General features: G+C 41.1%; 13 protein-coding genes across 13 annotated transcripts; 7 read left to right on the forward strand and 6 right to left on the reverse strand.

Moving 5' to 3' along the window:
* Nucleotides 1-132: 132 nt before the first annotated feature.
* AIM46 (Aim46p) lies at nucleotides 133-1,065 on the reverse strand (the record flags this gene model as incomplete). Its single annotated transcript, XM_018365720.1, has 1 exon — nucleotides 133-1,065. The coding sequence occupies one exon, from the start codon at nucleotides 1,063-1,065 to the stop codon at nucleotides 133-135; it is 933 nt and encodes a 310-aa protein (XP_018221975.1).
* A 148-nt stretch (nucleotides 1,066-1,213) lies between these two features.
* On the reverse strand, nucleotides 1,214-1,495 carry NBL1 (borealin; the record flags this gene model as incomplete). The annotated part of the gene is made up of 2 exons (XM_018365721.1): nucleotides 1,214-1,362; nucleotides 1,423-1,495. 2 exons carry the CDS (start codon nucleotides 1,493-1,495, stop codon nucleotides 1,214-1,216), a joined length of 222 nt encoding a protein of 73 aa, XP_018221976.1.
* A 219-nt stretch (nucleotides 1,496-1,714) lies between these two features.
* RPN10 (proteasome regulatory particle base subunit RPN10) lies at nucleotides 1,715-2,512 on the forward strand (the record flags this gene model as incomplete). The annotated part of the gene is made up of 1 exon (XM_018365722.1): nucleotides 1,715-2,512. One exon carries the CDS (start codon nucleotides 1,715-1,717, stop codon nucleotides 2,510-2,512), a length of 798 nt encoding a protein of 265 aa, XP_018221977.1.
* A 78-nt stretch (nucleotides 2,513-2,590) lies between these two features.
* PPX1 (exopolyphosphatase) lies at nucleotides 2,591-3,775 on the reverse strand (the record flags this gene model as incomplete). The annotated part of the gene is made up of 1 exon (XM_018365723.1): nucleotides 2,591-3,775. The coding sequence occupies one exon, from the start codon at nucleotides 3,773-3,775 to the stop codon at nucleotides 2,591-2,593; it is 1,185 nt and encodes a 394-aa protein (XP_018221978.1).
* A 164-nt stretch (nucleotides 3,776-3,939) lies between these two features.
* DI49_2606 (PMT4-like protein) lies at nucleotides 3,940-6,099 on the reverse strand (the record flags this gene model as incomplete). The annotated part of the gene is made up of 1 exon (XM_018365724.1): nucleotides 3,940-6,099. The coding sequence occupies one exon, from the start codon at nucleotides 6,097-6,099 to the stop codon at nucleotides 3,940-3,942; it is 2,160 nt and encodes a 719-aa protein (XP_018221979.1).
* Nucleotides 6,100-7,142: 1,043 nt separating this feature from the next.
* On the forward strand, nucleotides 7,143-8,957 carry SMN1 (Smn1p; the record flags this gene model as incomplete). The annotated part of the gene is made up of 1 exon (XM_018365725.1): nucleotides 7,143-8,957. One exon carries the CDS (start codon nucleotides 7,143-7,145, stop codon nucleotides 8,955-8,957), a length of 1,815 nt encoding a protein of 604 aa, XP_018221980.1.
* A 264-nt stretch (nucleotides 8,958-9,221) lies between these two features.
* RPS4B (40S ribosomal protein eS4) lies at nucleotides 9,222-9,812 on the reverse strand (the record flags this gene model as incomplete). Its single annotated transcript, XM_018365726.1, has 1 exon — nucleotides 9,222-9,812. One exon carries the CDS (start codon nucleotides 9,810-9,812, stop codon nucleotides 9,222-9,224), a length of 591 nt encoding a protein of 196 aa, XP_018221981.1.
* Nucleotides 9,813-11,081: 1,269 nt separating this feature from the next.
* On the forward strand, nucleotides 11,082-13,472 carry MNL1 (alpha-1,2-mannosidase MNL1; the record flags this gene model as incomplete). The annotated part of the gene is made up of 1 exon (XM_018365727.1): nucleotides 11,082-13,472. One exon carries the CDS (start codon nucleotides 11,082-11,084, stop codon nucleotides 13,470-13,472), a length of 2,391 nt encoding a protein of 796 aa, XP_018221982.1.
* A 657-nt stretch (nucleotides 13,473-14,129) lies between these two features.
* On the forward strand, nucleotides 14,130-16,577 carry SCH9 (serine/threonine protein kinase SCH9; the record flags this gene model as incomplete). The annotated part of the gene is made up of 1 exon (XM_018365728.1): nucleotides 14,130-16,577. The coding sequence occupies one exon, from the start codon at nucleotides 14,130-14,132 to the stop codon at nucleotides 16,575-16,577; it is 2,448 nt and encodes an 815-aa protein (XP_018221983.1).
* A 944-nt stretch (nucleotides 16,578-17,521) lies between these two features.
* On the forward strand, nucleotides 17,522-19,372 carry SKN7 (kinase-regulated stress-responsive transcription factor SKN7; the record flags this gene model as incomplete). Its single annotated transcript, XM_018365729.1, has 1 exon — nucleotides 17,522-19,372. The coding sequence occupies one exon, from the start codon at nucleotides 17,522-17,524 to the stop codon at nucleotides 19,370-19,372; it is 1,851 nt and encodes a 616-aa protein (XP_018221984.1).
* A 270-nt stretch (nucleotides 19,373-19,642) lies between these two features.
* SET5 (S-adenosylmethionine-dependent methyltransferase) lies at nucleotides 19,643-21,217 on the reverse strand (the record flags this gene model as incomplete). Its single annotated transcript, XM_018365730.1, has 1 exon — nucleotides 19,643-21,217. The coding sequence occupies one exon, from the start codon at nucleotides 21,215-21,217 to the stop codon at nucleotides 19,643-19,645; it is 1,575 nt and encodes a 524-aa protein (XP_018221985.1).
* A 1,094-nt stretch (nucleotides 21,218-22,311) lies between these two features.
* BAT1 (branched-chain-amino-acid transaminase BAT1) lies at nucleotides 22,312-23,493 on the forward strand (the record flags this gene model as incomplete). Its single annotated transcript, XM_018365731.1, has 1 exon — nucleotides 22,312-23,493. One exon carries the CDS (start codon nucleotides 22,312-22,314, stop codon nucleotides 23,491-23,493), a length of 1,182 nt encoding a protein of 393 aa, XP_018221986.1.
* Nucleotides 23,494-24,341: 848 nt separating this feature from the next.
* Nucleotides 24,342-26,966, forward strand: DI49_2614 (uncharacterized protein; the record flags this gene model as incomplete). The annotated part of the gene is made up of 1 exon (XM_018365732.1): nucleotides 24,342-26,966. One exon carries the CDS (start codon nucleotides 24,342-24,344, stop codon nucleotides 26,964-26,966), a length of 2,625 nt encoding a protein of 874 aa, XP_018221987.1.
* Between the last annotated feature and the right edge of the window lie 142 nt (nucleotides 26,967-27,108).

The following is a 27,108-nucleotide window of genomic DNA, read 5'->3' on the forward strand; positions in this document are numbered from 1 at the left end:
GGAAAGCATATGGCACTACCACAATTTGAGGGGGAGGTCTTTAAAAAAAACTGGAACAAGAAAAGTGGTGTTGAAGTATATAACTGCAGCCTCTGTTGCTATGTATATGTATATGAATGTAGGAGAACTATCCTAGGCCAAGGATACGAGCGCGTCCGCCACCTCTTGTTTAACTTCCAGGGAGGGAGGGTCCACGCCGGCTAGGTAGTGGGCGAATAAGAGCTTCCCGATGAGAGGTTCTTTGACAGTACCCAGTATCACGAACTCGTCCCTTTTCTTGGTGTAGTAGGACAGGCTCAGAGAGCAGTCCTTGTTCAACTCAATGAAGAAGTCGTCGTCCCGAGCTACAAGCCCCTTCACACTCCTGAAGCAGTCGTGTAGTTCTTGAAACCCGGCCTCCAGTCGTTCCTTGTCCTGGGTCTGCGAGTCCGGGTTCTTTAGAATGCTCTTCCTGGTGCCGTCCATTAGCAGTTTGAAAGACCCCGCCTTTATTGGGGTGTTTTTGGCCATGAGCCTGATCCCACTGTCCAAGAGGTTATTGATCAAGACCGGGGCCTTGGCAGGGTCGTCCAAGGCTGTACGCAGGTTCTCCTGGTGTGTCTTTGCCGGCAATGAGGGAGCCGCGATGTCGATAAACGCCTGAGACAGGAACTTTGAGTCCAGCACCTCGGCGACCAAGTGCTTGTCCTCTGCCGCCACGTAGATGCCCAGGCCGTAGGCCTTGAAAGTGATGGAGGACACACACCGCACGCCCTTCCCAAGCAACTCGTACTGCGTCGCAAATGGCCACTGCGGAGGGCCCATCCGCTTCGGGAAGGCAGAGATGGCCGGGTCCACCGTAACGCTGGTGGCGTCTGCCTTCTTGATCTTCGAGTCCTCATACCACTTCTTCACGAAAATCGATGCTAATGCCAACGCCGTCAACACGGGCACTACCTTGCTGCCCTTCTTGTTCACGCTGGTGTTGCCCGCCGTGGTAGAGTAGTGGGGGTGCCATTGTGGGGTCCTTCTCATGCCCACATCGAAGCAGCTTCTTCTGACCAATACCTTACTGAGCAAACTCATGCTTTGCTTGTGCAACTTCAGGTCCGAATAAGAAACAAATCAGAGAGTGGGGGGCTCCAACACGCTCCTTTAAAACCAACGAATGCCCGCTGATCAGTACTAGGTGCATCACTGCGAGAAGCGAGAAAGGGTCCACTATACGACCTGGTCACTCTCCACGACGCCGCTCCAGCTGGAGCACCTGCCTGATAAGCAACTCCTGCTGCGATGCTGATACTGCGGGGGCCTGCTGGAGCAGGTCGAGCTTGGCCAACGTGTGCTTCTTGATGGCGTCTATGTGTTGTTCTGTGGTCTCGACTGAGGAGGGGTGTTAGTACCAAGAGCTGGAAGATGGAGTAGATCTAAACTGGGACATACGTTGCAGCTGCATGGTGCGCAGCACCGTGCTGCGCAGCCGCTGGCGTTCTTCTGCGCTGAGTGCTGGCTCCATTGCAATTGCTCTCGCTGCTGTTCCTTGTTGCCCTTATGATGTTGCTTGTTTGCTGCTTACAAGTTGAAGTTCTGTTATTATGGCTGCCGGGTGATTTCCGCCAAGCGGGTTTTCGCCACCGAATTTACAACTATCATATATACATACTTGTATCAGTCGGTTAATTCATGGGGAAAGGTGGAGAGGCCAGCAAAGAGTACAGCAGCAAGCGCACACAGAATGGTATTGGAAGCTACAGTGTTGATAATTGACAATTCAGAGTACTCTCGCAATGGGGACTTTCCTCGCACACGGTTCGAAGCGCAGATCGACTCCGTGGAGTTCATATTCCAGGCCAAGAGAAACAGTAATCCCGAGAACACAGTGGGGCTCATCTCTGGTGCAGGCGCCAACCCTCGGGTGCTGTCCACGTTCACGGCCGAGTTTGGGAAGATTCTTGCTGGTTTGCACGATACGCAGGTCGAGGGCGAGCTGCATCTGGCCACTGCGCTGCAGATTGCCCAGCTGACTTTGAAGCACCGTCAGAATAAGGTTCAGCACCAGAGAATCGTGGCGTTCGTATGCAGTCCCATAAGCGACGCTCGAGACGAATTGATTAGACTGGCCAAGACGCTGAAGAAAAACAACGTTGCTGTGGACATTATCAACTTCGGCGAGATCGAGCACAACACAGAACTGTTGGACGAGTTTGTTGCCGCGGTGAACGACCCTCAGGAGGAGACTAGTCACTTGCTGACCGTGGTGCCCGGCCCTAGACTGCTGTACGAGAACATCGCGTCCTCTCCTATAATTCTTGAAGAGGGCTCCTCCGGCATGGGCGCCTTTGGCGGGGCTGGCGCCGACTCTGACGCTAATGGCACGTTCATGGACTTCGGTGTAGATCCATCAATGGACCCAGAACTGGCAATGGCCTTGCGTCTCTCCATGGAGGAAGAGCAGCAGAGACAAGAAAGACTAAGACAGCAGGAGCAGCAGCAAGACCAGCAGGACCAGCCGGAAGAACGCCAAGACAAATAAAAAGTGGTGTATAGAATCACTGTCTTATCTATATAGGTTCTACATAAACCGAATAAAGCATACATATAACATCCCTCATCAGTTTACTTCAGAGTACGCTTCTTCGAGATAGGGAACGACCTGCTTCCTGGTGGCTTCGACGTTCAATTGCCTGAACATCGCCACGCCTTGGTCAAAATCGCCCCCGAACTGTTGCAAAGCAAGTTTATCACTGACTTTTTCAACGAGCGCACGTACCATCTTGGGATCACCCATGATGACTAGTTCTCTGTGTGAAACGCCGGCTTTCCTCCATGATGTCAATAACACCAACACATCGAGACCCCTTTCGTTCTGGAACCTCTTGCATTGCTTGACAAATTCTGTTTCCCCGTCATGTTCGCCGAACAGCCATGACATTCTCTTCACAATGGATGAAAGACCAATTTCCAAGCCTTCGCGGCCTTTTCCTTGAAAACTGAACTGCTTGTAATCTTTCTTCAAGATATCGCTAACTGAAAACCCTCTAATATCGTTCTTTCTCGATTTCATTTCTTTGTAAAACACGCTGGTGTCTTGCAAGCCTTGGGCCGACACTTCATCGGCCGCACGATTGATGGCCTCTTGACATCTTTTGACCGCTAGCTTGTCACTTGGTTCGACTTTGCGTTGCATGTTTGAGGTATCTATCAGGATGGCGCCCATCAAAAAGGGAGCAATATTCATCACCACTTCATGGTCACCTTGCAACTTCTCGTACCAGTAGTTGAAGACTAACGAGGAGCAACTTCCGGAAACATTGACAACTCGAGGCTCGGCATCCAAGTGCTTTTGTAAATCGAAATGGTGATCTATGATTCCGACCACATTGTCTATGTAATTCTTCAAATTCTTTGGAGCATCGTTGTTGTCTACTAGGTATGAGTTCAATTTAGTGCCGTTAGGGGCTTGCTTCTTTAAGCTCACTAGGTCTTCAATGAAAAATAATTCCTCCTCCTTAATACTCAACTTCTCTAAGACGTACATCACGTCTCTTCTTAGGCTAAGATCTTCCCTAGGAATGTCGATGATTGGTATAGTCAAACCGCATTTTTCTTCAGAATTGCAGTTTTGGTTGTAAATGTATTGGCAGTATGAATAAGTTATCGCACTAGCAATTGAGTCTAGATCTGCTGATTCATTACCAACACATATTGTCAAAATGTCGCCGCTTGCGGTTTTTGAAATCGGTAGCGATTTTAAGTAAGTTAAAAATTCTGGAATGGTCTTCTTTAGTGGTGACATTTTCCCCTAGCTACTGTTGTTGGTAATTGTCGTTATTGATCCTTTGATTATATGCTTTTTAAGTAGCTTTTCGATTCCTTTTCTTTTTTTCCATATCTTTTGTAATGAAAAAAAAAAAAACCGGCGCTACATACATATACGTCATATAACTAAAAGGCGAAAAATTATTCCTCGAAGTCCAGTTTTATGTCAAGCCATTCTCTATTCTGTATCTGCATGGGTGACAGTCCACGATTACCATATATCAACGGTGCAAAAAAAAAGAAAAATCCAAATAGCATGGCTATTAAAATGCCAAATATGCAACATAATTTTGTATCATTCACTTTTGGACCGTCCTCCGATTGAACGTCACGTTCCTCCTCTCTTGACTTGTCTACATTCTTGAAATCACTTAATAGTATTTCCCATAACCCAGGTGCAAATAAACTCAAAATCAAATGGGCTGGCAAGTAATGGTACAAGAACTTTTGCCGTGACATCAAATAAAATGGAAAATAATGCCATGACCACGAAATGAACAAAAATAGTAAAGGACCATACAGCTTATCCCTGATCTTTCTTTTCAAGATGAAAACTCCACGTTTTCTAGTTAATTGGTCCATAACGATGATACCACAGTACAGCATTATCGAGATAATTTGAAACCAATACCCTATTATGTTTCCGATATAATATATCTGCCTCCTTGTCGAAGCATCTGACCAGAACGATATTCCTGATATACTCGCAGGCCAGGTATATGGTTCGGATGCATATGGATGGTATTTAGGGATCAGATTGTTATGTATCAGCATAGATTTTTGTAATTCTGACCATTTGTCAAAAAACGGTACCTCCTTCAATAATTTATCGTCACCATTATCGTGATCTTCCTGTTCATGTTCCGTTAAGATTTGATCAATAATCCAATTGTCTTCGAATGACCTGGCTTTCCTCACACCACAAACTTCTTGCTGTTCAAACCCCCACTCCGGTAACAAAGTATCGTTATGTGTCCAAAGCACTACTTCGGTGTCAATATGGAAAAGTCGAAAAGGTGTACGTTTCTCTCTAATTTTAAGTCCCACATCATTAGATAAAATAGGCTTCAATTGAAATAATGTCTCCTGATAAAAGTCGTTCATACCTGCATCAAAGGAAACTGTAGTAACCTCTTCAGTCGTAGCGTCTAAGGGTGAAGCAACATCATGTGTCAGTAATAGCGTATTTGTCTTTACGTGCCTCAATTGAACTGTATCGTTCAAAAGAACAGGCTGAATCTTATCAACCGGTGAAAAAACTTTAGTGGGTATGACTTCCCATTCATTATTCGTGTCATTGAATGCGTGACAAGTAACTTGTTGACCCTCTGTTGATACCCTACCATCTTCATAAACTAAAGGGTACTGAACATCACAAGAGTGGAGAAATGTATTCGTTTGTTTATGATTTATGACAACTATATCGTGATAGTTTAGTTGTGGGTGACCTACCGCTGAATTGAGCAATGTTTCTTGAAATCTTACTGACATGAATTCATCGTCGGGGCCAGATTTGGTTAGAATTGTGAAATGCACCCAAAACCAAAATAGATATATAATGAGAGGTCCAAATATTAATCCGTTCAATCTCTTAAAAAAATGTCTTGTTACAACTCTTTTGCTCAGTTTCCTCTCAATATCTGAGATACGCCATAAGTTTCTCAAAACAGAGGTTCCGATTGCCATGTATGTCATGAGACCGACATACTTCGTTGATATAACCAGGGAAAGTGATACACCAGTAAGATAAAGCCAGGTATACCATTCACGGGTAAACGCTGCCCTGGATTGACACTTGTGGAATCTGATGTAAGAGTAAAAGGTCAAACTTATACACATAACCAAGATAGAATCCAAAGTGATGATTCTTGATTGGATAATATGCCCATTATCAAGGGCGACCAACAAAGCACTAGTACTACAAGTCAATGGCTTGAACCCTAAACGCTGCATGATTTTGTAGACCACACCGACAGTAATTACACCACAAGTGGCATTCAAAGAGCGATATGCAACGAAAGGCGGCGCATGATCTGGTATGTCATAAGAATCGCCAATACTATCAAATTTGAAACTTCCATCGTAATTGAAAAGATATCCAGTCAATGCGATGATTAATTTGGCAAACGGTGGGTGTAAGTCAAAGAAATACGTCCTTTCTAAGTAATATGATGCGAATTTACCAAAATGAGTTTCATCGAAAATTACTTGATTTGGTTTATCTATATGGTAAAATCTTGTTATCGTAGCAACTATCAATGAGATGTAGTACCCGAGTTGTGCTGAAAACGGATAGCTCATGATTAGATTTCCAAGCACGATGACTATATCGTGGTACAACTCTATCGAACGTAGTTGTCTTTTCCTTGACGGTAGGCTAAACCGGATAGTCAAACAATTTCACACTTCTCGGGAAATACCGTGTGTAATCTTACAATAAGGCTATGCTTGCTAAAAGACAAAGTTGGTATAACTGATCATGTAGGATATCTATGGCATGCGAAAATTTCTCTATGAGACACAGCATTGGTTTTCTTGTAATTTACAAGACCTTTCTGAAAGTTTTACTCATAATTAGACTTTTGGTAAACGACATATGGCAATTCTTGGTTGGCATGGGAATGATCCAGACACTTCTCCAGCTCTCTCATCGTTTGTTTCAGTGATTCGTGGTCTGCAACTCACAAAACTGTCTAACGCATTTTTAACGTTATATCTTGACAGAATTGATGTAGTCATTGCTAGCATGATTGATAAGACTGTTCAGTATTATACACTGTTGTAGTTCAGCTCCAACGTGAATAATCTTCATCCTGAAGCCGCCTTCAGCAAGGCATAGTATCATTTAATATACTGTTCTCTTTTTATAATTTATTGTTATACCAAAATAAACCAGGAAGAAACAAAATATAAAAAATAAACCAATAAGAAAAAAATCAAGCAAAATAGCAAGTTATCAAACACAACTAGAAAGTAGGCTAAATTTGCTCACATTCTTAACGGCAGGCGTGTCGGGTACAAATATTATTTTGTACAGTCACTGCTGTTTCAAGATAAATCTTTCTCAAGAGCCAACCCAAACCTACGAATAAAAACGAGAAACATTGCTACAGATGAGAACAGAACTTGCCAATCGCTTCCCCAACGCATGCACATCATAATAACCATATTAGAAAGCAAAATATAATACTTTTTTGATTTAGTGTCTTTATTAATCGCTCGCACTTTTGCTATCTAGCCGCCAATTGACAAAGCCGATAAGCTTATTTCCCCTCAAGCCGTCAACAATAACAACATAAACAGAAGAATAATACAGGTAATACAGAGTAGCACAACATTTTAGGATGATACCAACCTTCGTGCATTCGTTGGCACTTCTATCAGGGCTAGTCTTTTCGAAGCCACTTCAGCATCAACAGGCGGTTTGGAGCCCATCACAAGACGTACAATTGAGAGACCTCCATATAGGAGATATAAATTTTGTCCATACAACAGATACACATGGTTGGTTGGGTTCCCATTTGACACAAGCCAACTATGATGCTGATTGGGGGGATTTCGTTTCATTTGTAGATATTTTCAGGAACAAATTGACACAACTATCCAGGGACCTAATAGTCATCGATACTGGTGACAAAAGAGACGGTAACGGTTTGAGTGACGCTACTTGGCCTCCCGGCTTACGCAGCTCGAAAATATTCAATATGCTGGACTATGACCTTTTGACCTTGGGCAATCATGAACTGTACACAGCTGAAAGTGCTATTTTGGAATATAGAGGAACTTCACAGTCCACTAAATTCAAAGACAAGTATGTGTGTAGTAACGTGGAGTTCATTGAAGACGATGGTAAGAGAGTTCCCTTTGGAAATAAATTTGTCACCTTTGAGACTCCCATACAAAAACAAAGAATTTTAGCGATGTCGTTTTTGTTTAGTTTCCAAAGAGCTAATAACAGAGCCATTGTAACACCCCCATTGGAAGAAATAATGGAGAAGGGCTGGTTTCAAAATATGGTCGAGACAAACAAGGAGGGCGATATTGACTTGATTGTTGTTTTTGGCCATTTGCCTGCTACTGATCCCACAGAGCGTGAAATGCATAAGATCCATGCTTTATTAAGAACGCACTATCCAAACACTGTTATACAATATTTTGGAGGTCACACTCATATCAGAGATTTCGTGCAACTGGACTCGAAGTCCACTTGTTTGCAAAGTGGTAGATTTGCAGAAACCGTCGGATTCTTATCAATAAATACGACAAATGCAATGGACGAGGATAATCCTAGTTTCACAAGAAGATATATCGATTTTAATAAAGACTCATTCGAACACCATTTGAGCAAAGTTGCAACGGACGTAGATACCTCAGCATCATTAAAAAAAGGCGAAACGATTTCGCGACTAATAAATGATCTACGTCATGAATTAAACTTGAATCAGAAATTGGGGTATATACCTGAAACCTATTATGTGGCAACAAGACCCTTGGACTCTGAAGAGAATCTTTATCACTTGATTACCCATAAAATTCTGCCTAATTTGATACCCTCGAAAAACTATGAACCCTTTATGAGTCGATTCATTTTGATAAACACTGGTTCTGTAAGATATGATCTTTATAAAGGCCCATTCACAAAAGATACAGAATACATAGTAATGCCGTTCAATAACGATTGGCATTTCATCACAGTACCATTGGTAGTTGCCTCCAAGGTCGAAAACTATTTAAATAAGGGCCCGGTTATCGCTTCGCTGGGCATACCATCATCTCTCCATCAACATCAACAGTTTAACCGTTTCCAAAAGTGCCCGTTTATTGAAAATCCAAACTTAAGTGAAGGCTACACTACGGAAGATGATTTTGGCTGCCATGGTGATGACACGCCTCATAACTCACAGCGGGAATATGTTATTCCCAACGTGGTTCAATGTGAGGACATGAAGAAGTCAAAAGAAGAAGAAGAAGAAGAGGATCCATTGAAAATGGTACACGTTATCTTTTACACATTTATGGAGCTTGACGTATTGAACGCCGTAAATTCTATCATCAATAATTTAGACCTACGCATGAAGAACCTGACCACCAACGACTGTTCTCATTATGGCGGCGAATCCACCAAAAAATTGCTGCGTAATTACTTTGCTCAATTCTAAAAGATCTCAATGATTATTATTTATTTTATGCATACTACTTAAAAAGCCCATTTGCATCGGCAATTGCAGTTTTGTTCTTTCGTCTTCACTGAGGCGCACTGGCCAAACATTTTTCATAAACATATGAATGAATGTATATGCTTGTCACTTTTTTTATAATTGGTATATATATAGCAAATATATATATAACTTTGGTTTAGAATTTATTTATATTAAACAAAAAGACGAAAGGAAGAGGGGGGCAGATAACACTGGTTAAAATGTTTATAAACCTTGTTGAGCTCTTCTTCTGTCACGTTCTTCAGCAATAGACAACTTGATACCCTTACCCTTTGGCAAAGAAATGTAAGGCTTACCTTGTTCACCAATGACGAAAACGTTGTTCAATCTGGTGACGAAAGTGTTGTCCAAGGAGTCCTTGATGTGAACCAAGTCGAAACCACCATCGTGTCTTTCCTTGTGAACAATGGTACCGATACGACCCAAGTTACGACCACCGGTAACGTAAACTAGCTTACCAGCGTCGAACTTGATGAAGTCGGTGATCTTACCAGAGGCCAAATCGATCTTGACGGTGTCATTGACCTTGATGTTTGGGTCTGGGTATCTTAGAGTTCTACCATCGTGGGTGACGACGTATGGAACACCCTTCTTACCTAATTGGACCTTCTTGACCTTACCCAATTTGTAAGAGGCTTCTTCTTCGGTGATACGGTGAACGGCAAATCTACCCTTGACGTCGTAGACCAATCTGAAGTTTTCGTTGGTGGCATCTAGAGTGATGACATCCATGAAACCAGCTGGGTAGGTGGTGTCGGTTCTGACCTTACCGTCGACTTTGACGTGACGTTGCATCAAGATGGCCTTGACTTCACGACCGTTCAAAGCATACTTTAATCTGTTTCTTAAGAAAACGATCAATGGCAAAGATTCACGCAATTTGTGTGGACCAGCAGATGGTCTTGGGGCGTAACAACCGGACAACTTGTCCAATAACCAATGGTGTGGGGCTGCTAATCTCTTTAGATGCTTCTTTCTGTATGGAAAATCGTAATAATAATATTTCGAAAATATTAAACGTATTCTTGTTAGTAAAACTTTGGACTCTTATCAATTTGCTTCATGCGGATGGAGTTTCTTCTTCTTTAACAGAGACGGGAATTTACCCTCTTCCATATAACCACAATGTAATAATCCCTAGCGCACAACCTGGAACTGTGCTCATATTCATAAAAAAAACTCATATCCGGTATAGCAACACATCGCACTCCTCTAGTTTAAAATCAACATACGGTCCTCTAGCCATCTTTTCTCAATAGTGGTATATCTATTGTTATACTTAGTCGACGTAATTGGGAAGAAAACAATAACAAAAATTTTTAAACTCCAAACAACTTCTTCTATTGACCAAGTAAGTGAAGCAACTTCAAAGACCTCCAAGTCGTAGAGGAGTGTAGAAACGATGCCATTGCGCTAACCAAACCATACGAAACCTGACCCGGGATCCATCCATTGGTTTGGCAAATTCCGAGAGTAGGTGAAACTTTCCACCACTGCATCGAACCGGTAACGGGAACAGTTTCCTGCCTAGAGCCCAGACAGGTCTAGTGGAGCTCGATGGGAAATTCCGGAAAGAGCGGGCTGGAGACTAGGGAAGCTAGGCCCACGACGACTTCCCTTGGAGAATGGCCGGTCCACCCTAGAAGGAGAAGAAACCTGTGCTGCGGGCCCGACGGAAAAAGAAGAAAAGGATAATCTCTCTCGGCGTGATGAAAAAAAAACCTCTAGAGAATATGTCTGGGTGAAAGGTGTGGATGTACGTACCGTCTTGAAGAATTAGTGCAAAGAGACACCACCGTAAAATGGCTATAAAAGTTGACGTACACATTAATATGCCTGTAGCATGATGCTATACCAACTCAGGACTAGCGCCATAGTTGCGAATTAGTGCAAGGTGACTTCCGTTCTCTATTGTGTTGAGAGTACGGGTAATGGCCTACCATTGGCGTGTTTTAGCAGGTATTAATGGCGAGCCATAAGGAAGAACGCGTTTTTGATGACGTGTGAGAATGGATCAAGAACAATAATAATGAGTTTGTATTCCCATGAGCTGATTTCTCTAGGATGGTTTCTTGGTTATGGCTGTTACTAGTATCATTCCTTCGAATAGAACAAGTAGCGTGCTACGACTATGCTTATTCATTCACTGCTAAAGAACTCAAGGCTTACAAGCAAGAGGTGAAGGAGTTATTCTATTTTGGGTTCGACAGTTATTTGGAGCATGGATATCCATTTGATGAGGTGAGGCCCATTTCTTGCGTGCCCAAGAAGAGAAACTTTGAGGACCTCAATGACCACGTGACCAACGATATATTGGGCAATTTCACTATCACGCTCATAGACTCTTTAACGACTATAGCTGTGTTGCAAGACATGCCACGGTTTCGGGAAGCGGTTCGACTCGTTGAAAGAACTTTTCCAAACGGGGAGTTCGATGTCGATTCTACGGTGCAAGTCTTCGAAACTAGCATACGTGTTCTCGGATCTCTGCTTTCTTCACATCTTTATGCCACAGACCGCACAAAGGCGGTCTATCTAGGCCATGAATATGATGGCTCGTTATTGCGCCTGGCGCAGAATATGGCGGATAGGCTTTTGCCTGCATACTTGACGTATACAGGGTTACCTGTACCACGGATCAACGTTAAATGGAAGTTCAACTTTCCCGGTTTCACGGATTCTTTGGTGACAGAGAACAATGTCGCAGCCATGTCGTGCCCTATGTTCGAATTCACAATTCTGTCTTACCTGACAGGTGACTCCAAATATGAAAAAGTGACCAGGTATGCCTTTGATAAGATATGGTCGCTCAGAACCGATTTGGATTTGCTGCCCATGTCATTTCACCCGGAAAAGTTGWCTCCATATACATCCATGACCGGGATAGGTGCTTCCATCGACTCATTTTTCGAATACGCCTTAAAGGGTGCCGTACTATTTGATGATGCAGAATTAATGAATGTCTGGAACGTGGCATACGAATCGTTGAAAACAAATTGTAGAAATGATTGGCTTTTTGCCAATGTATTGGCTGACACGGGCCAAATATTTGTCCCTTGGATAGACTCGCTAAGTGCATTTTTCCCCGGCTTGCAAGTCCTTGCTGGTGATTTGGATGATGCCATCGCTAAGCATTTACTGTTTCTAAAGATATGGAACACTTTTGGCGGTATCCCTGAAAGATGGAACTTCAGCCCCACAGAAATCTTTCCTCCACTTTCACCAACGGAACCGCTATCGGTTACGTTGAAGGCTATCCTTCCCTTGGAATGGTACCCGTTACGGCCGGAGTTTTTCGAATCAACCTACTTCCTATATAGAGCTACTAAAGATCCATTCTATTTGAATGTCGGTGTGCACTTATTAAGGGATCTAAAACAGCGGTTCAAGTCCAAGTGTGGATTTGCAGGTTTCCAAAATGTCATCACGGGCGAACTACAGGACAGAATGGAAACATTTGTCCTGAGTGAAACTTTGAAGTATTTGTATTTGTTATTTGACGAAGGCAACGAATTGCATAAGAGCGGGAGCGATGTAGTTTTCAGTACCGAGGCCCATCCTATGTGGCTGCCCCAAGAGGTGAGATCCAAGTATAAACGGGACGCTAAGTTCAGCGACTCTACTTATTCGTCACACTTAAAAACCTGCTATAAAAGAGACAGAGAGCTTCAAGCTAAAGAAAGTACACTAAGCCAAAGAATTGTGGGATTTGCCAGATCAGTGTTTTCACAACAACCGGAAGAGGAACTTGCAAACTTGACTCCTAATAACAAAACCAACTTTGAAGCTCCCGGCTTATGTCCGATAATGCCCCGTCCTAGAAGTGATCACGACACCTGGTATTCTCCGTTGCTGAGTAAATACAGCCGGCTGTTCGAGATCGATAGCCGGTACAATGCTACATTGATAAAGCCTTCACACATGCAACACTATCGTGCCATTGAGCTAGAACCTGCGTTCTATAGCAGATGGTCAAATCCGCAGTTCAGTACGTGTCAGATCGAGCCCACCACTGAAATATTCGAACTGCTCTTCGACCTTCCTGGAGTACACGAACAGAATCCTTCAATTGCAGACAACGGAACGATCACGTTTGGAACATTTGGAAGTAGGTCGAGGTTAAAGATCGAAAAACTACAAATCTACCAAAGTGACTACTACGGCGACCTAGTCACTGCATCAACGTTCCAAGACATCTCCCGCCGAGACACCTACTCCCACATGTGCGATACCACGGCGGATTTGTATTCTTCCGTGTTTCTCTACCGGGTGGTGGCCGTCAACGGACGTATAGTGCCCCGACATGGAACTGTCCAAATTGAGAAACACAACTTTATGCATGTTTCCACCGACATAGAAGAGCAAGGCACACTCATAATAGGGGGCATAGGGGTCAACGACCAAGCACAACTCATGCTAGAGTGCACACCCATCTTAAACCTCCTCCTTATATAAAATCACACATAGATAGACCGCAATAGGCTTTATATAATACCTCCAGTAACAATTAATAATAATAAACGAAATTCGTTACCCTCACTAGAATTTTTAAAAAAAAAAAAAAAAAAAAAAAATTTCGCTCTAAACCATAAACCTAATCAAAAGCTTATTCGTTTGTTATCTGTTTCTCATCGGTTTCGGCTGATGTTGTAAAGGATGAATCGGTTCATCTGCGATAACAATTTCCTTTACATATTCCGATCCTTTAAGGCATTCTTAATTCATACGACGGGTCCAATATAACATAGATTGTTGTGCTCAGCTCATCCTTCTCGCTGGTCGCTTATATTCTCTTTCTTTCTTTTTTTGTTTTCATTTCTTTTTTCGGTTTTCTTTGCAAGTACACTGGACATAGCTACAATTACTGTTAGTAGTATTGAACCAGTCCCGCCTGCTTACACTCCTTTCTGTTCTCTTCCAGTATCTACATCATTCGTGGCCCTTTTTTCCTAATTTGCCCCTCTTCGCTTTTTATCGAAAATTTTACGCACTCACATAACCTTAGGGCATCCATTTAATAAAGGCACTTGGCTATTAATAGTAGTATTCAGGAGAAGCATCAGCCGGACAAAGTCAGACCTATAGATAAGTAATAGAGCTAAAATTCACGACATGATGAATTTCTTTTCTTCAAAATCATCGAACCAGGAGAATTCCGGTGCCGGTTTCGGCCCTCAACACCAACATTCAAATGGCCCAGATAATGGGAATAACAACAGCAGCAACACTGGTAATATCAACGGATATCCAAGTAAGCTAGTGCCAACTGGCACCGGCACGTCGTCAAATAGCGGCACCCTTTTCACGAACTTTACTTTGCAAACAGCAACACCCACCACAGCTATTAGTCAGGACTTATACGCGATGGGCACTACGGGGATAACTTCTGAAAACGTTCTTTTCCAGATGAAGTCGATGAATGATGGTATTTCGTCTGCCAACAACAACAACAGTAACAATAACAACGCCCCCACAATTATTACGACTTTACAGGAGGAGGCCAACGCTGGGAATGCAACCGCTAGCACGGGTGGCAATTCTGAAGATGATAATTATTCTTCAAGCTCTACCACAAAATGCTTACTGTCTTCCACTTCCTCATTATCAATAAATCAACGAGAAGCTACTTYAGGCTACGGTCCAGATACTGATGTTCCCAGAGGTAAACTAGAAGTGACAATAATAGAGGCTCGTGACCTGGTTACCAGATCAAAGAGTTCTCAACCTTATGTCGTTTGTACCTTTGAAAGTTCAGAGTTCATTTCCAATGGTCCTGAATCATTAGGCACTAGTCATAACAGTATCAATAACCCAAACCAGCATAATCCAAACCAGCATAATAATAACGATAATAATCAGCATCATAATAATAACAGTGGGTGGAACGGTTCTAAGTTACCGTCAATAAAAGAGCATTTAAAGAAAAAACCCCTTTATACACACAGATCATCCTCCCAGCTGGATCAACTAAACTCTTCTTCCACGGCTGTTGATTCCAACAAGCGCTCCTCTAATTCCTCCTCGGGTTCCTCAAACGACCCAATGACTGATAATTCACATCCAATATGGCATCACAAAACGACGTTCGATGTTCTGGGATCTCACTCGGAACTAGACATATCTGTTTATGACGCTGCTCACGACCATATGTTTTTAGGCCAAGTTAGACTGTATCCGAAAATTCATAATCTGGCACACGCTTCGCAAAACCAATGGCATATTTTAAAGCCTCGTGTTATCGATGAAAACGTGTCAGGAGATATCTTAATTAAATGGACCTACAAACAAACAAAGAAAAGACATTATGGTCCGCAAGATTTTGAAGTTCTTCGACTACTGGGTAAGGGGACCTTTGGCCAAGTCTATCAGGTCAAAAAGAAAGATACTCAAAGGATTTACGCAATGAAAGTTCTTTCGAAAAAAGTTATTGTAAAAAAAAATGAAATCGCCCATACGATTGGCGAAAGAAATATCTTGGTCACCACCGCATCCAAATCATCTCCATTTATTGTTGGGTTGAAATTCTCGTTCCAAACTCCAGCAGATTTATATCTGGTCACGGATTATATGAGTGGTGGAGAATTATTTTGGCATTTACAAAAAGAGGGCCGCTTTTCAGAGGATAGAGCCAAATTTTATATTGCTGAATTAGTCTTAGCCTTGGAGCATTTACACGATAATGACATTGTTTACAGAGATCTAAAACCCGAAAATATTCTATTGGATGCGAACGGTAATATCGCTCTTTGTGATTTTGGTCTTTCCAAGGCTGACTTAAAAGATAGAACTAATACTTTTTGTGGTACCACTGAATATTTGGCACCAGAATTATTACTGGACGAAACTGGTTACACCAAGATGGTCGATTTCTGGTCTCTAGGTGTATTGATATTCGAAATGTGTTGTGGCTGGTCCCCATTTTTTGCAGAAAATAATCAAAAAATGTACCAAAAAATTGCCTTCGGTAAAGTCAAGTTCCCCAGAGACGTGCTGTCACAAGAAGGTAGATCATTTGTCAAGGGCCTATTAAACAGAAACCCCAAGCATAGACTGGGTGCCATCGATGATGGTAGAGAACTGCGCGCCCATCCGTTCTTCGCCGATATTGATTGGGAGTCATTGAAGCAGAAGAAAATCCCACCACCTTTTAAGCCACATTTGGTTTCTGAAACAGATACCTCAAACTTTGACCCGGAGTTCACGACGGCATCCACCTCGTATATGAACAAACACCAGCCCATGATGACAGCTACACCACTATCGCCAGCCATGCAAGCCAAGTTTGCCGGATTTACCTTTGTCGATGAGTCTGCCATCGATGAACACGTCAATAACAACCGCAAATTTTTGCAAAACTCGTATTTTATGGAGCCGGGCTCCTTCATCCCAGGAAATCCAAACCTACCCGCAGACGAAGATGTTATCGATGATGATGGGGACGAAGACATCAATGATGGATTCAACCAAGAGAAAAACATGAACAACAGCAATTCACACATCGATTTTGATGGCGACCAACACATGGATGACGAATTTGTCAGTGGCAGATTCGAAATATGAATACCTTCACTCTTCTTCACTCCCCTCCTCTTACTTTCCTTTTCCATTACTTCCTTTCTTCTATCCTTTATTTATACTTTCTATTATTTTGTATCTTTTAATCGTTTTTCCCTTTCTAATCGAATGTTTTCTTCTAAAATTTTTTGATATACGGAAAAGTGATATGTATTTTGGTTCTATTATTACAATAAAATATATTAAAAACAAGTTTCTCCGTCATTGTTGTCTACTTTTGTTTCTAAAATTTATTTATTATTTATTATTTATTATTTATTATTTATTATTTATTTATATTCTATTATTCAATATTCACTTTGACATATTATGCCTCATCTCGACTGTGTTAGGGCTTTGAAACCCACAATCCGGGGTCGCTGTCAAAGGAATATGTGGAAAATAGGTCTTGCTTTCTTGAAAGGGCTTTATATATCTAATACGTAAGGGGAAATTAGGTTAAAAAAGCTTTATAAATAGGGGCTTCTAAAATATATAAGGGCTTTGACCAAGATAGGGGTGCCTCTAAGTTGGGGCTGCTTTTCCCGATGCGCATTACGTGCATTTTTTGGAATTTTGGAATTTTTTCTTTCTTTGGACCATGAACAAAAAGTGGTCAGTTTTACTAGACTTGAGTGTCGTCCCATCGAGTTCAATAAGATTGAAAGTGGCTCCAGATTCCGAATACGCTCCCAAGAAGATTTAGTAGCGCACTAAGGACCTCTCTGGTTACATTATCATCTTCCAACATCTTATCTAGGCTTATCGCTGTGTTTGGGTCATCCGCAAAACTCGATCACCGAAAATTATCTGTCTTTGCAAGGAAGGAGTTAACAGAAGAACAACAAAGCTATTGTATTATTAACGGACTGTTATAGAAATTTTTTATTTTTTTTTTATTTTTGACCATTTTTGTTCCTATTTTTGTTGCTTTGCTTTTGAGACCAACCATGAGTTTTTCCACTATAAATAGTAACATCAATAAGAATGCTGGTGATAGCAACAATAACACGACTGAGAACAGCTCGACAACGGACCTCCTTGGAATGGATCTGTTGCAACATGCGCCCCGTTTGATGAGCACTATGCAGCCGAACAATTCTTCTGACATGTTGCCCATGGCTAATGGAACCAATCTAGTTCAACAGTCCGCTACAAACAACAATAGCAGCAGTGCCAACACCGGCTCAAAGGCTCCGGCGAACGAGTTTGTGAGAAAGCTTTTCCGGATATTGGAAAATAACGAGTATCCAGACATCGTGACCTGGACTGAAAACGGCAAGAGCTTTGTTGTATTGGACACAGGGAAGTTTACGACACACATACTGCCCAATCATTTCAAGCACTCCAATTTCGCTTCTTTTGTGAGGCAGCTAAACAAGTACGATTTCCATAAGGTTAAGAGAAGCCCGGAAGAAAGACAGAAATGTAAGTATGGAGAACAAAGCTGGGAGTTCCAGCATCCAGAATTTAGAGTTCACTACGGGAAGGGACTCGACAACATTAAAAGAAAAATTCCGGCCCAAAGGAAAGTATTGCTAGACGAGTCTCAAAAGGCTCTTCTACATTTTAATGGTGAAGGCGCCAACCCGAACAGTTCTTCCGGGGCCCTCTTGAATGAATCCACCACAGAACTGCTATTAAGCAATACTGTAAGTAAAGATGCATTTGGAAATTTGAGAAGGCGGGTAGACAAACTGCAAAAGGAACTGGATATGTCTAAGATGGAAAGTTATGCTACAAAAGTGGAATTACAAAAATTGAACTCGAAGTACAATACGGTCATTGAAAGCTTAATAACATTCAAGACAATCAACGAAAATCTACTTAACAACTTCAACACTCTGTGTTCCACTTTGGCAAATAACGGAATCGAAGTCCCAATATTCGGAGACAACGGAAACCAAAACCCAGCCGGTAACGGTAACAACCCAACACCTACCGCCGTCATTCATAATAGTACCGCCAACAATGCCTCCCCAACGACATCTACGGTGTCCTTACAAATGCCCAATTTACCCGACGAGAATAGCCTGACCCCGAATGCTCAAGGGAATGCTGTCACACTACGAAAAGGGTTCCATGTTCTACTAGTGGAAGACGATGCGGTGTCCATACAGTTGTGCTCAAAATTCTTACGGAAATACGGCTGTACTGTTCAGGTTGTCACCGATGGTCTTTCGGCCATTTCAACACTGGAAAAATTCAGATATGATTTGGTCCTAATGGACATTGTGATGCCCAACTTAGATGGTGCCACGGCTACATCTATCGTAAGAAGTTTCGACAACGAAACACCCATTATTGCCATGACCGGTAACATTATGAATCAAGATTTGATTACCTACTTACAGCATGGTATGAATGATATTTTGGCCAAGCCATTCACGAGAGACGATTTACATTCGATTCTGATACGTTATTTGAAGGATCGCATTCCTTTATGTGAGCAGCAGTTACCACCGCGCAACTCTTCACCACAAACACATTCCAACACTAATACTACCAATTCCAATCCTAACACAATCAATGAACACTCATTATCTTTGCTACCACAGGACAATCCGTCTACTACAACACCTGTTACACCGGGTGCTTCCATATCGTCTGCGCAGCACGGTCAACAAGAACAACAGCATCAACAACTGTTCCATGCTCAACAACAACAACACCACAACACTGCTAGACCAGACGTATCCATACCGAGCTTGGAACACGAAATCAACACTGTACCACATTCTTCAATGGGTTCTACCCCACAATTGCCACAACCTACGATTCAGGAAAATCAATTATCATAACTTTTCGGGAAATAGGCTGGTGTGTATAGATTGTTGGAGGAGTTTTATTTTTGTCATCGTTGGAGTTCTTCATATTTCTTATTTAAAATATAGGATAATTGTTTTCTTTTTTATCCCATTAAAATCTTTCGGATTCAATTTTTTCCATCATTATTCTGAATCCATCGTCATTCTTTTTCCCTTTTTCTTATACATATTATATAATTATATGTCAAGGAACGCAAAAACACAATCAAAAAAACACAGTAATTAATTTATACAAAAATATTTTTATCTTTCGTCCACTGCAACAAAAACATTTGAATCAAATCTAACTGAAGTCTTCCTCACGTTACCTTGCGTATCAACCGTTTCTGGAATATCCAATTCGAATTCTTTCCCATTTTTTAAAATCTCTTTTAAATCCGGCTGAGCCTCCCGCATAGACGATTTTCGATTATCTGTTGATCTACCAGGAGTATCGTCACTAGTGTCATCAGAATCAACCTTAGCCAAATTGGTGGACACACTTTCCTTGTCTGAATTCGGAACTCTTTCGAAAGTGGACAACTCATTTCGGCAACGGTCACACTGACATAAAAACCCCCAATTAACTCTTAGTTCTCTTCGTCTTAATCTGACCCCATGTAAGGGATTTACGTAAGTGACGCAAACTTGCTCCCCTTTTTTGATTGGTTTTCTTGCATGTAACTTCAATTCCTCATGTTCTTCTGCTTGCTCGATATAAGCATTTGGTTCACAATCGTGGTTCATGAATGAGTGCCAATGATATATTTGTCCATTATATTGGTTAATGTTGAACGTCCCAATCATGGTTAAAAACTGCTCCAAATCTATTTCTTCAGAAGCTTTAGGGAAAGCACCACAGAATAACTCATAGCATTTTTCCCAGACAATCTCGTCATCAGCATTTTCGTCATCGTCTTTTTTGGCGCCATTATCAGAACCGTCTTCAGTGTGAGCTATTGTACCATTCATCAAGTTAAACGTACTGCCAATACCACTGGCGTCTCTCAGTTTGATTCTGACTCTTTGTGAGACGCTTGCTAATTCATCCCATTGCTCTTTGACTTCTCCTGTGGAATCTAACAGCATCGACCCGTATATAAGACCAATGGAAAAGGCCGCTGTAAAACAGTATTTCTCACAATAGTTTACAAACCTTTTCCAGTTACCAGCATGCAAAATATCAATTCTATTTGATCTCCATGAATGATACAAGAGTTCATGTAAGGGAGCGTGAGCCTTTTTACATTTATCACTGCACCAAATTGCCTTACACACCTCACAATCTAAATAATGAACCATGATTTTTTGCTGGGTCAAATCGTACAGCGCCTTACCACATCGAGCACAGGCCTTCCCATTAGAAATGAAAAATAGCTTGTCTAATGGTGGGATGAATACGATAGGCTTATTTTCCTTCAAAATGATTTGGCCCTTAGCAAAATCCTTTTCGGCGAAAAGGCCCCTGCCATGCTCGTCATCAATAAATTCTACTTTGACCTTAGCATTAGAATCTACAGCCTTGGGAAAATGAATATTTTCCTTATATAGTGACACCGTCTCTAAATCCGTATCGTAAAGATGGTGTTGGTTAAGGATATTCCGGAAACGTGAAGCGCTTAATTTCCATGTTGGATTTCTCTCTCTAATTCTATCATAAAGGTGCTGGATCGTAGCGTCTTCTGTTCCAGGCTCTTCCTTCCACAATAGAACTACGTCATCACAAATCTCTTCCTCAGTGGGGGCTACGTCTTGAGCATTGGAGCCATCCTCGACGCCTTCTTGCACCGGAGATTGATCACTATCGTTCAAGGTTTCTATCTTGATGGTTAAACCCATTTTTGTGCACCTTTTCTTTGGCTTGTTTCAGTTTATGTTTTCAGTATTTACCTTCTATTGTTTCATGGACAATTTTCTAATGATTATCATATCAAAAAAAAAAAAAATAAAGGAAATAGAGAAAAAAAAAATCTTGAAACTAATTGGAACATTTACCGATATTAGAAAGTAAAATCAATAAAATCTGCGGACACCTTTATCGATAAACAAAACGAGTTACACAATATCTATTTCAACGAGACAAGGACACTGCTACAAGATCGCGTTATGCTGGATGCAGTGAGACAAACCCACCCTGAAAGCTACTATGGGCGACCGTAACGCATACGTTAGCTTTCTATGTATGAAACGTGTAGTCAATTCTTTCGAGCGAAGCTCGTTTTCTTGCTGATTTTGATAAAATCAAAACTATTTCAGGCCAATGTTGCTGATCTACAAAGCAATAAGGCAGTAGGAGGACCGCGATGTTGAGAAAGCACACAATGTGCAAATTGAGAGGCCTTGACAAAAAGTTTGGCAAGTGACCGGCTAGGCTCCGGTATATTGGGTCCCGGAACCGTCCTCGGAGGTATGGGCATGTTCCTTATACCATCCCCTCCTTCCAGGCTCTTCGATCGATAACGAAAGTGTATGCAATCGTCCAAAGGAGCAATCAATTAGTTGAAGTAAATTCTGCTGAGGTTTCCCACTTTAAATACTATATACCGTATCTTTTAGCCAATGACAGATATTTACCAAGTGGCGCCAAATAATGACCGCATCGACTGTGCGATAGTGTGATCCAATGCTGCAAGAATTCAGACCCTGAACGTATCTCCATGGTTTATTTCGAGATTGTCCAATGAGTTTGTCATCACTTCCGGCCAATTTCTCGTCTGTTGGATTCATACATGCCCTTTTCTTGATCTATTGTTCATCTTCAAATATGACTCAAGTTTCTCATCATGTGCCGGTACCGGCATTTTTGACATCTTGGAAAAAATAGTTGAAAATTTTAGGAAATATAAAGAGAACTAGTGGTAGCGTTAGCTTATTCTCGTTCGTTTATCCTTTTTCTCCTTAGTACGTATAAGTTCAACTCAACGTACTAAAAGATGCTACAAAGGAATTCTTTGAAATTGGGGAAATTCTCCATCAGAACGCTAGCCACTGGTGCCCCATTGGATGCCTCTAAATTGAAAATTACAAGAAACCCAAATCCTTCTAAGCCAAGACCAAATGACGAATTGGTGTTCGGTCAAACATTCACAGACCACATGTTGACCATTCCATGGACTGCCAAAGAAGGGTGGGGTGTTCCTCATATCAAGCCTTATGCTAATTTATCGCTTGACCCATCATCTTGTGTATTCCACTATGCATTTGAACTGTTCGAAGGTTTGAAAGCCTACAGAACCCCACAAAATACCATTACCATGTTCCGTTCTGACAAGAACATGGTTCGTATGAACAAATCCGCAGCTAGAATCTGTTTACCCACCTTCGACTCTGAGGAATTGATTAAGCTTACCGGGAAGTTGATCGAACAAGATAAACATTTAGTTCCTGAAGGGAATGGTTACTCTTTATACATCAGACCAACAATGATCGGTACCTCTAAAGGTTTAGGTGTCGGCACTCCTTCCGAAGCTCTTCTTTACGTTATCACTTCTCCAGTTGGTCCTTATTACAAGACCGGTTTCAAGGCCGTTCGTCTTGAAGCAACAGACTATGCCACTAGAGCTTGGCCAGGTGGTGTTGGTGACAAGAAGTTGGGTGCTAACTATGCTCCATGTATCTTACCTCAATTGCAAGCTGCTAAAAGAGGATACCAACAAAACCTATGGTTGTTTGGTCCTGAAAAAAACATCACTGAAGTCGGTACCATGAACGTGTTCTTCGTTTTCCTCAACAAAGTCACCGGTAAGAAAGAGTTGGTTACTGCTCCATTAGACGGTACTATCTTGGAAGGTGTCACTAGAGATTCTGTTTTGACTTTGGCTCGTGAGAAACTAGACCCTCAAGAATGGGACATCAACGAACGTTATTACACTATCACTGAAGTCGCTACTAGAGCCCAACAAGGTGAACTATTGGAAGCATTCGGTTCTGGTACTGCTGCCGTTGTCTCACCAATCAAGGAAATTGGCTGGAAAGATCAAGATATCAATGTTCCATTATTGCCTGGTGAGCAATCTGGTGCTTTAACCAAGCAAGTCGCCCAATGGATTGCTGATATTCAATACGGTAGAACTAAGCACGGTAACTGGTCGAGAACTGTTGCTGACTTGAACTAATGCTAAAAAAACGAACAACAAACAAATAAAAAACAACTCCTTTAAAGATCTGTTTTTCCCCTCATTTTATTCATATAGATACATATTTTATAATTCACATTATTTTCATTTATTATTTAAAGAATATTGAATTATCACTACAATCTTGACGCTTCAGAATTTATCTAACAATAAGCAATTTACGTAAAATCAATATTAACAAAATTCGTATCATATGCTAGCACATGTACTATGGACTCGCTAGCCTGATTTTGCAGAAATATTCTTAACGGCGACGACAAGCTGATTTGTAAGCATGTCGATGCTGTATTGAACTGCACTGTCCCATAGAAATGGTCAATGGAACGTGCTTACATTAGAGGCTGCAAGGAAAGATACGAAACTAGGCAGCATTCTTAACTTTGGTATTCTAAGATAGCTGGGCTTGATACAAGTCATGTTTTAAAATGTACCATTCCAAAACGGCGTAGGACTTATTTAACCACTAGTCTAATGTATGCCCTGCTAAGGCCCTCGTTTTTCCATTATTATTTCCAATTATTTCATATATGTAGTCTCCGTAGAGCGGAACTTTAACTTAAGAACGTAGAATTGTATCATAAAGGCTATTTATCTATCTATGCCAAAAATCAGCTAAGCTTCTGGCCAAAACTGGAAGGCTTATCAACAGACCACAGAACTTATCTTCGTCCCATTCCACTTCTTTTCTCATTTATTACCTCTGTTGATCCAATGAAGATTTTTGGACCTCTTAGTTGGACGACGCCCTTTTTTATGTAACACTAATCGAAATCCTTAGGAACAGAGAGAGTGAAATAGAAAAAAAAAAACTTAAGTAAATTGCCAAGATGGTGAATGATAAATCGGCGAGACGACCTAGACCTTCTTTTGTCTGCATTCCTTGTAAATCAAGGAAGCTAAAATGCGACAGACTACGCCCTGTTTGTACTAGATGCAGAAAGACATCGAAACAATGTGCATATGAAAACGAGCCAAATCTTTCAAAAACTCCTCGTTTCACGATGGAGTTGTCTGATGAAGGCAGGAACTGTCCCTCACAGACCACCCGAGACCCCACGCAAGATATTTACACTCCAACAAGTATTGCACGCTCTAATGACGTATCTGAGACACCAATTTCCAATAGCATATCATGTTCTTTCGTAGAAAAAACATCAAAAGACATGGAACTGAAACTCTGGCATCCAAAGGATATGCTTGTCAATTCTGGCGGTGTAACTTTTTTCGACGCCCCCTTTGCATCACATACCTTGATTGAGCTAGATCCATTTTTGAGGGCTCTTACGGTCTCAATTCACGGCACAACACTAGTGGATTTGCAGAATAATTTACTTCTGTGCTCTAACGAGGAAGTTAGCTTTTCCAATTATTTAGACAAAATAAATGGGGAGAAGGGAGAGGCTCCTCAACAAATTCTTAGCCCGTTAACTTTTATTGATAAAGCAATTGTTAAATGGGTTGATAATGCCACTGAAAACGGGAAAAATGCATTTTCTTTCAATTTCTTCCATTCTGCAGTTCTCATATTCTGCAATTCCAATATCAAAGTACTGCACTCTTTGCAACCTGTGATCACAGAAGCTTCATCTCTTCTTCCAGATAAAAAAATAGTTGACTTACTACTAAAGGTATTCTACGAGAACGTGTACCCATTCTATCCATATTTAGACATTCGGACTTTTGAGGAGGAGCTCCAGAAGATTTTAATTTCTTCCTATGATGGCCGTTATGAAATTTCGGTCACGAAAGACAGTCTATCAAATTTGTACGTATTGTCCCTTTTCCTCCTGATCATGGCCAATGCCTTAAGAAGTATTTATTGTGATAGAGAAAATTATCCACAGATAAAGTTGAATGTTCTGGAAGCCGCGAAGCAATATTGTGACACAGCTCAAAAGCTACTCCACCTTTTAAATGGTTATAAGAACACGAATGAGAAAAGTTTTTGCTGTCTGCTCTATTTTTATATTCTAGTATATTTAAATCCGACAGCTTCTGAAACTTTAAACTCATACACCAATTTGCTGAACATTAAGTGTTTATCGGAATTAGCGCTTACGTTGGGACTACACCAAGAACCATCTAAGATTTCCAGATATATCAAGGAAATAGACCCCGATCCAGATCTCTTAAACTTCAGGAGAAAGCTTTGGGTTGGACTACAATCTTTAAAATTCATGATATCTATTCCAGAAGGCGTTTCTAATAGGCTAGAAAATGAGTACCTATCAAATTTTTTAGGGACCGATGAAGATATGGTAAAGATATTCGAGAAAAACTTTCACGAATTACCTGGCTACGATGTTTCACTGTTAAACGATATTGAGGACAAGTACGAGTTCCATAAGATTCTGAACTGTTTAATATCGAGCGCTACCCCGATTAACGGGAACCCAAATTTGCTACCAATTACAGAAAATTTAAAGAGAACAAGAGAATATATAGATCTGAACTTTTCATCAAAGCAGCTCAGCAACACTGGAGTTTATGGCCTATTAAACGTAAAACAGGTCTTTTGCAGAGAAGCAGTGATTGAAGTCGAAAGTATAAGAAAGACAGCGATTTTCATGAATAGAATTGTTGGATTACTTTGTATTTTGAACATAAATAACGTTTTAGCAGTGCATTTTGAAAAAGAGGCGAAAATAGATTGGACTAAAAATCAAGACTACTATCACCTCTTTTTTCTCGATTGCCTTACAACGTATACTGAATTGTTCAGGGACATCGTATCATATTTGAAAGGAGATTATAAGTGGTGTATTCCCAAGAAGTATTCCTATTCCATTAACAAACTTATTTGTTTTTCCTTGATGCGATTATGGGTTTTTCAAACTAGTTTATGCTTAAGATTTTCCTACAAGCAACTTTTAAGAGAAAAGGGTTCTCAATCCGTTGAGATTTCTAATGAATTTAACGACATGTATGGTAACAATTTTGACCTGGCCTTACAAAAGTCTTTGAAGTATATGAGGTACCATTTGAAATTAACTTTAGATTTGGCCTCTAAGGAGTTGATGGAGTCGGATTCTGAATGTTTTGTATCTCTGTCAATGTTTAAATACATCGCATATCTATTGGACACAGGAAATCTAGCGACATCAATAAACGTATTCTGGGAAAGAAGCTTTAATACCAACGAGGTTTCAAAAACAATTTTAAAACAGGTTAATATGAAATGGGGAATCAATATGACAAGCCCCCAATATGTAAAACGCCATTTGATRAACTCTCAAGCGTTAAGCAGCCTAACTTACCCATTCTTAAAAAATATCAACATCATACTTGAGAGCTCCGTAGATCCAGACAACACTGAAGATATCGACGCTCCTTCGGAAGCTTTCTCTATAGATACTGGCGAACAGCTTTCAATGCGTCAAACCATGAAGGAAAATTATGATTTATTTGCAGACCTCATCAACAGTAACTTGGGCGAAATTCCGACGTTGTAGGCTTGCTAAGGCTCCTTTAGATAAAAAATGACTTCACAGGACAGGCAAAATTGACATTATGTATTCAAGATCATGCTACATTTTGGTTCTTTTGCGAGCTAACTGCTACATGAGTATTTGCATTTCTACATAATACCTACAC

This window comes from Saccharomyces eubayanus, chromosome XV (genome assembly GCF_001298625.1).
Source record: "Saccharomyces eubayanus strain FM1318 chromosome XV, whole genome shotgun sequence".
Classification (NCBI taxonomy): domain Eukaryota; kingdom Fungi; phylum Ascomycota; class Saccharomycetes; order Saccharomycetales; family Saccharomycetaceae; genus Saccharomyces; species Saccharomyces eubayanus.